Here is an 11,182-nt window from a genome sequence, read left to right on the forward strand (position 1 = left end):
ACATGGTAAATTAATGAGATTGACTTTTATCAACCAAGAGGTTTTAGGTTCAACTCTCACGTTCATTAAATTTCTTTGAAGTCACCCTCATGGGTCGAAGGCTCGATGATTGTTTGGTGCATGTGGGACGGAAGACTAACGTACGGGAGTTTACCATGTAGGACATAATCCAAAGTGACCTTAATCGTTACCAAAAACAAAATATTGAACATGATAAAAATTATTTGCCGTGTCGAATTTACCTAGGCTTGGCCCTTATAATGGAGGCCCTGATCCCTAAGGGGCCGGGTCAGGCGAGGCCAAGCAAGGCCGAGCCCTTTTATCTTAAAAAACATTTCAATTCATATGACAAACCTAAGCCCAGTTTGTTGCCCATCATGAAAAACAACATTGATTCAAAACTTCTGACTTATGGGCTGAGCCCATTTTTTAGTAACTCAGAGTCATACATAAAAGAGGTCTCATTATTGAAGATTTCAAATTCGGTAGTGATATATATCCCAGCAAAATGTATCCCAAAGGTATCCCAGTCTATGTGGCAAAGACACATCATCATGTGACATGAAAAGTAGATACTCTGTTATTTTTTAGGGATAAAATTACCCTTCTTTCTTGATTTAATTTCTTTTCTTTATTTAATTTCTTTTACTACTGCCGTTGACATCATCTCATGACATCACATGTTTTTACCTTTTCTTTTTTAAATGAAAATTCAAAACGTTTTATTTTTCAAAATACATGTTAGATTTCGAAAAAAATTACATATTCGAAATCAACATGTAAAACTCTTTCCAACAATATTCATTGTCGATATATTTTATCGGGTCGTTATTAATTGCATTATTTTCAAAAAACAATGCAATTACACTATTTCATTATCATATTGTAATTACATTAATTTTTAGTTACACGGATTTTTATTACATTGTTTTATTGCTATTACATTGTTTTTGTGTAACTACATTGTTTTAGTAATAATTTAGAAAATTAAAAAATATGTAATTAAACTACTTTTCACTCTCAGACTATAATTAAATTGTTTTTGAATTACACATACTATAATTACATTATTTTTGAATTACTCAAACAATAATTACATATAATAACAATCTTTAACTATAAAAAATAATGTAATAAAAAAAAAGCAATAATAGGTTGTACTCTTGCTACAGCTTTCTAATTGTACTTTAGCCTTCTCTCCCACAGCTACCTTCGTCCAACCAAACCCAATATCCACCTTTTGTTTTGCAGCTCACCACCGCTCACAACTTCAATCAACGTTGTCGTCTTCTTTTTTTTCCCATACACAGTTGACCGTGAGGTGAGGCGTGCGAGGAGGAGGGAGAAGAGATAGGGAAGAGAGAGAAATGATAGAGGAAGAATAGGAAAAGAAAGCAAGGACATGTGGGGAAATAATTTAAAAAATTTAATTAATGCCATGCTGGCATGTACAGTTAGGATGTCACATAGACTGGTATATTGTTGGAATGTATATTTGTTGGGATATATAGCTTTTTTGTTTCAAATTCCAGAAATTAAGAAAAATGTAAGTCCAGGAGTTTTAAATTAAAAGCTGAACAAATCCAATTTTCATATCATATCAGTTGTTCGTAGTTTGAGACACCGTGGACCTTTTCAAACTCTTATGGAGTGGCTATGATGAGGTCAAGAGCGAACCTGTCTTTCAGTATCTTGTATGCCTACGTTTGATTGTCACCGAGTTTGTATTCTTAACATTTGATAACTACGTGTTTTCTGTCATAAAACTAGGGTTTTGCTAAAAACACCCACCCTATTTGCTATATAAACCCAACCTATTCTTTCCAATCTCTCTGCCCGTACTGTCCAATGACCCCAACACCCAGTATAAAAAGTGCTGTCGTTTCAATGCATTAATTATTGCAGTCAACGTTAACTACTTTTTATTTTTACAGATGAAACGAGACGCTTGGATACGCAAGGTAAGACTAACAAACGGTCGTGATTGAAAGATGAGGCTTTTCTCGTTGATTTGAAAACTCAAACTACATTGAGATTTGCACCTGCAATCAAAACCTTACATGATGAGTTTCGGACACGTGTAAGAGGATGGCACAATTACTATTATTCGTGAGTGGTGGGTCACACGTCAGAGAAATGCATCATTTTGTCATGTATCATTCATAGTCATAAACACACTAAACTTTTCAATGTGAATTTCTTGGAATTTTTTTAAAAGATATGTTGTAACAATAATATTAAGTGCGAGTTTGGTAAAGCATATTGAAAATAACAAATATGTTAATAGAAATGATGGTAGCAGAAATATTGGACAATTACGTGCAAATGTATTATATATTTTAGTTGAAACAAATACAAATAAATAGTAAAATAAATAACAAAAATTTATAAAATAAACATAAATGATTAATATAAATATAAATAATTAAAATAACTACACATGTCACGCCATCTCTGTCATTATTGTACAAGAAAACGAATAAAAAGAAATAGAAAAATCTTGATTTTTATCAAAAAGTAATAAAAAAATCTTGATTTTTATTTTTAAAAAAAATCCTTAAGAGAGCAGCAGCGGGAGTGCTGGTAAGCTGCACCGGATGATCTTGACTGTGGGCCCGGGTTGACAAACTTGTCAAAAAAGGAGAAATTTTTAAGGATATTGTGGGTATAACATTAAAAGTTTGAGAACAATAATGACATAATTTCAAAAATGCTATTAAAATTGTTCCAAAAGGTAGCATTTTCAAAAGAATCTAAAATGATCTCAAAAGTCTCTCGGTTTTGCTGCCCGAAAATGGTCGTTTGGCAAACAACAAACATTTATACTACAAAGTAATAGAAATGTTGGGTAAAATGTCTTACCAAACTGGCCCTAAGTGCCAGTTTGGCACACAATTTGAAAGACAATATGTTGTCTAAGTACAATTTTGAGACAATATATTATAGTGGTGAAATAAACAATTTTTTTTGGGTGCATATTCCCAAGCAATTTTGGGACCATATTATTGTCTTTTCTAAATTGTCTCATTTTAAATAATTTTGAGACAATATTGAGGTTACATTATCGAAACACCCTTGATTTTAACCTTTAAATCCAAAACACCCTTAACTATTATGTTCATTAGTTAATTAATTAAATTAAATTAATATTATTTGAAGTAAGTAATGAAAAAAAGTGAAGAACCAAATGAGAATAAACAATTTCTTCATTTATAGAGGGGGATATCATACAAATTCCCTTCCTTGTACAGTATGTTTTACTGAAAAGAAAATAGTTAGGGCACAATTAATATTACAATCAACAAAGTTCCTCTTTGCATTAATTAATTTGCACAAATTAATTAACTCTGTGGTGTTTCCTTTACAAAAGGAAGTATAAAAAACACAAAAATAAAATAAAATATAGAGACATGAAAGATGATAATGTAATGATACAATTGATGATTTTCATGCAAAAAAAAAGGAAATGGAAGATTTGCTTTGTTTTGTCAATAGAGAGAAAGAAAAGCAGCCTTTCTTGGTTTTTTTTTTAATTTTTTATAGGCATAGGGTAAACGTAGTAGGGTGGGTTTAAATAGCAATACCCTAAAACTACCACATAAAATTGAGCAACACATTTGTAATTGAGGGTGTCAGTTAACCATACATTATGCAATGTTTGAAAAGGAAAATGGGAACACTTACCATCAACTTAACGGACACGAAAATGACATGTAGTCCAGTAATTTAGTAGTCCAACATGTTTTTTTCATTGATTTATTCAATAAAATAATTTTATTTCCACTATTTTAATCAGGTTTTCTTTGTTATGCGATGTAAATAAGACAATATGTATTTATAGTTGCTCTGCCAAGATCTATCTGGTAATCGTTACCAAGGATCCGTTTTTCATTAAGGTACAAAATGTATCATCAAATAGTGGATGTGATTCCATAAAATATAGTTTCGTTCAAGTAAGGGGATTCTAGCCAATTGAAAACAAAGATAAAAAATAAAATAAAAAATAAAAAGTAGTGTTAATTGTGTTAGAAGAGATGTTTAAACATACACCAAACAATGCCAATAATTATTCTATTTTTGTTTTTATTTATTCTTTAGTCTACTTCGTACGAACTTCTAAATTTTTTATTTATTATTTTAACAAATGTATTTCTTATTTTCTTTGTTGTATTAAAAATTGATAGGTGTAGCTTTAGCAATAAACAAATTAAATATAACAATTTCAATTCATGGAAATATATTCAAAATATATTAACTTCCTTTGATACCATACACCGTGACAATGAGACATAGTTTAGCAATAGTGTTAACTAGACTCAATGCCTTTAAATTAGCACTAACCTAAACTCTTAAAGTCAATCCAGGATAGCGGAGACCAAAAAAACTTAAACACATTCTTAAATTCCAAACGCAATTCTAAATTCTAAATCCTAAAATCGTAAACTCTAACTTCTAAAGGCTAAAAATACAAAGCAATAAAACAATTAAAACCCTAAACCCCTACAACCTTAAACTTTTTTTTGATAAGTAAATGAGATTGACCAAGTTCTTCGTTCTTTCTGGTGGGGCGATATATCAGAGGAGAAGTAAAAGCTTGTGTGGGTTTCTTGGTATTGAGAGAGGGAGAAATAATGTGCGTGAGAGAGAGGAGAAAGAGAGAGAGGGGAGAGAGAATTGAAATCCCAAGAGAGATAAGGGTGGATTTAGGGATTTAATTTTTGATTTTTGAATTTGCCATGTGAATTTGCATAGGTGGAATGTCATCTAATTACCGATCATTATGAATCTTTTTATATGAACATGTAGTGCATCCTTATATTTTTTGCATTTGATTTCATAGATCCAATTAATATTTTTCTAATCATAACGTGTAGATACCACTAAATGGATCTCATGTGAAGAGGGATAAGAAGTTGGAAATAAACCCCTTTTTTGTATATATATGAATATCCATAATTTCAGACGAGATGACCCACAATTTCAACCCCACACTTGTGATTGGGTGACTTTCAATGGTGGGGATTGATTGATTTGTTTAAGCGGGACCTACACGATACGAATGAAAATGAATCCCACCATTCATTTTCCTCCCGCAGTGGCCGGGTAATGAGGAATATCTATCAGATCAAACAAACGCGTTTTTTCAGTCATTTGATCAAACACCTTGGGAAGACAGAGAAGTCTGTCTGAATAAATACAAAAGAAAGGAGAAAAAAAACCTTTCAAGTCTGTATTTCCAAGTAGATATAATCAATGCTAATATGCTATGCCTTGGACATCCATACACATACATATACAGATATAAATACACACGGAGACTCCTACAAACCATCCACTTTCTTATTTGGTTTTGTTTATTTTTCTATTCAACTGGGGGAGGCCTGCAGATTGGTAAACTAAAACCTTATACTTTTTTGTTTTCTTTCAAGATCTCACCTCTTCTTCTTATCCTCTTCTTCTTCCTTGATTTTTCTCATCTGGGTACTTTTCATTTTATTCAACTTTCTTGTTGAATCATTCGATTTTTATCAGCTTTGATTTTTTCTTTTTGCTGCGAGTTCTCTTTATGTAGCCGATATACTGATTTTCTTTTTGTACTGACTGGTTCAGAGATCCAATAACTTCTGGGTTTCTTTCGTTTGTTTTTGCATCTCTTTTACTGATTCTAGATTATATTATCAATCCAAGATTAAGTTGACTTTTTTTTGGCTGCTTTATCAGTTGATTTTTTTCTTCCTTTAATACGTCTTACTTTCTGCTTATTCCTGCAATTAAGCCGGTGATTTCGATGATTTCCTTTTTCTGCTGATCAAGAAACTTTTTTCTATTGGGTGCTTCATTTGGTAGCTGTGCTTTGTAGAAGGTCTAATTTTGATGTTTTCTTCGAGTTTGAAGTTAAAAATATAGGTACAGAGCTGACCATGCTGTTAAGTTCTTGAAAAACAAACCTATTTTTCTTTGTTTTGTTGGCCAGTTTATTAAATTTAGATCTTGAACTTCGACGTGGTCGCAGTTTGTGGAAGATATTGAGTGTAGAACTAGATGGGTAATACTTGTGTAGGTCCAACCATCACCAAAAATGGTTTTTTTCAATCTGTTTCTGCCGCAATGTGGCGTACCAGATCACCTGATGGCTCAGTTTCTCATGGTAATGGAGAAACCACTAACGAGGCCTCACCTGCAACACCTAGAGAACCCGAATCGCCTCTGCCTGTCCAAAACAAACCCCCAGAGCTAGTGACAATGCCAAAACCGGAACCTAAACCAGAACAACCTGCCAAAGAGAAGAAAGGGCCTCACATGAAAAGGGTGTCTAGTGCTGGGCTTAGGACTGATGTGTTACAACGAAAAACTGGAAATTTCAAGGAGTTTTATGGTTTGGGGAGGAAACTAGGACAGGGCCAGTTTGGGACAACATTCTTATGTGTGGAAAAGGGGACGGGGAAACAGTATGCCTGCAAATCAATTGCGAAGAGGAAGTTGCTAACAGAGGAGGATGTTGAAGATGTGAGAAGGGAAATTCAGATCATGCACCATTTGGCAGGGCACCCCAATGTGATATCTATTAAAGGAGCTTATGAAGATGCTATGGCGGTTCATGTCGTTATGGAATTGTGTGCAGGTGGTGAGCTCTTTGATAGGATTATTCAGCGTGGGCATTATACAGAAAGGAAGGCAGCTGAGTTAATTAGAACTATAGTTGGAGTTGTGGAAGCTTGCCATTCTCTGGGAGTTATGCATCGAGATCTTAAGCCAGAGAATTTTCTCTTAGTCAGTAAAGAAGAGGATTCCCTTCTCAAAACAATTGACTTTGGATTGTCAGTTTTCTTCAAACCAGGTTTGTACCCACGCTCTGGGAATTTGATTCTGATTAGACAAAATACATTTGTAATTAATACCTGCTACAAGGCTTAGATAACTGATTTTGATCATCGAGTATGTGATTAGTCAGATGATGATCGCTATCATCCAATTTCTTTTCTCTGTTGTTTATCAACTTTGCTGGTATTATTTGTGACTGTAGTCTCCTTTCTGCAACCTGCCTCATTTGTTTCAGTTTTTGACTTGGATTAATCTGTCTAGAATATGGTCGAGGAGTACTTTGTCCGTATACTGTGAATAAGTAGTAGTCATAGATCATCGGGGCAGTGTGTTGTTGTTTTATGATATGGCTAGTTAAGGATAACCTCTGGCTCATATCATAGTAATTATCGTTTATGTTTTGATATTTGGTGACAAATAACCTTTGGCTCTGCTTATTTTTGAAATCTATGGCGCTGGAACCCATCGATACGATCCCAGTGTCTAAACAGTAGTAATGGTTTCTTCTTACAGGCGAGAAATTCACTGATGTTGTGGGGAGCCCATACTATGTTGCTCCAGAAGTACTACGAAAGCGTTATGGCCCAGAAGCGGATGTTTGGAGTGCTGGGGTGATCCTTTACATTATCCTAAGCGGAGTTCCTCCATTTTGGGCTGGTTAGTACACTGCATTGATGGTTCTCTTATAACTTCATTTGTCTTCTAATATAATAGCTTGTGATAACTTTCCAACCCTGTCTTGTTTGTAGAAACCGAGCAAGGGATCTTTGAGCAGGTCCTGCATGGCGACCTTGACTTTTCGTCCGACCCTTGGCCTAGTATATCAGAAAGTGCCAAAGATTTAGTGAGGAAAATGCTTGTTCGTGACCCAAGAAGGCGGATGACTGCACATGAAGTTTTATGTTAGTGCCTTTAATTGTCATATATTTTACATTTGATGCGTGCTGATTGTTGGATTGCTGCTGAAGGGTTAACTATAATTTCTTTACATAATCAGACAGTCATGATGCTAAACCGGCAACTGTGCAGCATTTTCACATTATTAATTCGGAAAATATTAGCGAAATAAGGAATAGTTGGTACTTGTTAGCATTTAAAAAAGAAAGAAGGAAGGTGAATGGGGGTGATGGTTTAGAAATATAGGGTCGTGTGGAGGAATAACAATGAGTGTTTTTTAATGATTTCTGATTATTGTCTTGATTTTATCTTCAGTTAGATTTACTTTTGCCTTAAGTCAATTATTTTCATTCTTAAACCATCTTTCTTTTTAGTTGCCACTTACTGCACATAAAAGGGAACGATTTTACCTTACTACATTCTTTTTCTAAACAGGGAGTTAATATAGCTGTAAGTCTGCAACTCCATCTTTAATGGTAGTTTGTTTTTGGTCCGATGACAGGAATGTTGAGATTTGCTTGGGTTGGGTTAAATGGAATATTTAGATCTTTGAAATGACAGAGCATATATGGAAATTATGCAAGTGCGAAAATATTTTATTTCTCAAACTGATGGGAAGATCTGGATGAGCTGATTCTTCTGTCGCTCTTATGAACACAAGCCATAATATAGTACCAATTAAGGAGTTCTTGTTTTCTTGTGTTCATCATTAAATTATGGCTTTAAATTTGGAAGAAAATAGTAAAAATAGTGTGTGGCTCTTAAATTGCTCTCAGGTCATCCTTGGGTGCATGAGGATGGTGTGGCTCCTGATAAGCCTCTTGATTCTGCTGTTCTAAGTCGGTTGAAGCAATTTTCTGCTATGAACAAGCTCAAAAAAATGGCCCTTGTGGTAAGTCCTGGAGCACGAGACATTATCCCTCAAAAAGCATGTTATTTTTTTTTTTGTAGAATTGTTCCTCGGAGGACGCATCTGGGTTGATGCTAAAAGCCTAAAAGTATTCTCATTTATGAGTTATAACCCTTTTGTTTTTATTTTTCTTATTCAATAAGGTACCCCTCTTTATCTTTTAAGCCTTTATCCTCTGCAGGTAATTGCAGAGAGCCTTTCTGAAGAAGAGATAGCTGGCCTAAAAGAAATGTTTAATATGATCGACACCGACAACAGTGGTCAAATCACTTTTGAAGAGCTTAAGGCTGGCTTAAAGAGAGTTGGAGCTAACCTGAAGGAGGCTGAAATTTATGATCTGATGCAAGCAGTAAGTATCCAAAGACATTGGGAACCCCGTATTTTGACCCGGGTTTTGAGAGTGGAATGTTGGGACAACTCCTACACACACACACGCACACACTTTTTTTTCATGATAACCGAGAATAACTCAGCAAACGTGCCCTTTGGATAGTCCACTAAGTCTAAACTAAGGCCGGGCTAGGCATGCGCAAACCCACTCAACATGTTAGTTTGGTCAAGGCCTAGCGCAAAGCCGCAAACCACTTAGAAATAGCTATGCTAGCTTAGGATCGAACTCCTAGGCTCGGACGAGATTTTTTACGCACTAAGTCTGGAGAATAACCAGCTAGGTTGTAGCCAAGTGTTCACACACACATATAATCATATATATATGCTAGTGAGTACTGTGTATGTTATACTTTGTGCACGATTGTGAATGTGCTTACAAATGAAAGTTAAGTTTCTAGGGCTATCTGGAAGCGAAAATTTACCCTTTGTGATAATATCCGAGAATGCTCACCGGATACTCTCATGACTTGAATATGGCACTCTTGTTTCTGGTAATATCTAATCAAAAAAGAATATTTAGCTTTGAATTTCTACGCCCTTATTTTGTCACCATATCCAAACTTGTATAAGAATTTGAGATCAATATTTCTTAATATATATCCTACATCATTCATATCCAATTTTTATTCATTTCTATCTTCTGCATTTCTTCAATCTGGTAGCTTATTTCATGCTCTGTGTTATAATCCTTCAAATCTTTTTGTCTGGTTTTCCTTATTCTCATTGAGAGAGTCCACTGAATTGAGGTAGAAAGAATGCGAGAGAGAGACGGGAGGGAACTAACTAAGGTCTTTATGCCTGCCGTATAGGAAGTATGCATATTTATTTTTCTTTTAATACACAAATTTGCTTCAACTGCAGGCTGATATAGACAACAGCGGAACCATTGATTACGCGGAGTTTATAGCAGCTACCTTGCATCTAAACAAGATTGAAAGAGAGGATCACCTCTTTGCAGCTTTCTCCTACTTTGACAAGGATGGTAGTGGCTACATTACTTTCGATGAACTTCAACAAGCTTGTGAGGAGTTTGGCTTACAAGATGTTCGCCTAGAAGAAATGATCCGAGAAGTTGATCAGGACAATGTAAGTTACCTACTTGCATCTCAACATTAACCCCACATCTTGACTCCATTGAGCATGGAACCTGAGCTCCGTTTCTGGTCCATTGAACAATATAAGGGATTATAGTCATCACTCATATTCGATCTTTTTGCAGGACGGACGCATAGATTACAACGAGTTTGTGGCAATGATGCAGAAAGGAATCACTCCAGTGGCTGCTGTAAAGGGCTTGGAAAATAGTTTCAGCATAGGGTTTAGAGATCAACTGAAACTTTAGTAATGTTTGTTGCGGTGAGGCTTGTGTTTATTTCTTCGAGTTTTTGAGGACTAATATTGTATAGTATAGACTTACAGAGTCCAATTATCAGCTCAGGAGAGTCATTTTCCATTTTTAGTGGATTTTTGCAGTGTGATCTGCTTCATTTCATATCCAGAATTTGAAAGAACAGCTTATACCCCCTGCTTCCCCCCCCACCCCACCTTCCCCCCCCCCCCTCCCCCCCACACCTTCTTGGTGCCCAAATTTCTGGCATTATTGGACCAACATCCATCTGCTCTATCTGCCATCATTAGATTCTTGATTTCATTTTTGTTTTGGCAATATCTGCCATCATAGTTGTTGGACTGGAAGGTTATGTGGTCATGGAATTTTAGTTTCTATAAAATGGAAATTGGATCAAACCGGATTTGTCATAAAACTAGTGATGCTAAAAAATTTCATAGAAATTGAATTAATTGTCAACGTAGCCATCTCTTATTGGTCTCCTAAAATTGAATTTAATTATTGTGGTTTTATATGTAAATAAAATATTAATATACATGTAAATTAAATAAATAAAAAAAATCTCATTGGACATCCTCATCATGTGGTAAAATCTATTTAATTTCTTTTAATTTTTATATCCACTAAAAATAACAAACAAAGCGAATTATCACAGTCAAATCGAGAGCGTTCATTTTCCTCGACAACGAAATCCTTGTTGACTTCGACCGCCTTCGTTTGCCTGTTACAATTGTTTTATATCAGCTTCGTGCAGTTTAGTGTTACTCTCGTTCAAGTAAACAGAACCAGGTAAAAATAGGGAAGGCAGACCCGGA

The 11,182-nt window shown here is 35.0% G+C and overlaps 1 protein-coding gene across 1 annotated transcript; it reads left to right on the forward strand.

Moving 5' to 3' along the window:
- Positions 1–5,271: 5,271 nt before the first annotated feature.
- On the forward strand, positions 5,272–10,539 carry LOC119980895 (calcium-dependent protein kinase 1-like). Its single transcript, XM_038823729.1, has 7 exons — positions 5,272–6,838; positions 7,336–7,479; positions 7,572–7,724; positions 8,496–8,611; positions 8,811–8,978; positions 9,881–10,105; positions 10,239–10,539. The coding sequence occupies exons 1-7, from the start codon at positions 6,043–6,045 to the stop codon at positions 10,359–10,361; spliced, it is 1,725 nt and encodes a 574-aa protein (XP_038679657.1). The 5' UTR covers positions 5,272–6,042; the 3' UTR covers positions 10,362–10,539.
- Positions 10,540–11,182: the final 643 nt, after the last annotated feature.

Source organism: Tripterygium wilfordii, chromosome 16 (assembly GCF_013401445.1).
Source record: "Tripterygium wilfordii isolate XIE 37 chromosome 16, ASM1340144v1, whole genome shotgun sequence".
In the NCBI taxonomy this organism is placed as follows: Eukaryota; Viridiplantae; Streptophyta; class Magnoliopsida; order Celastrales; family Celastraceae; genus Tripterygium; species Tripterygium wilfordii.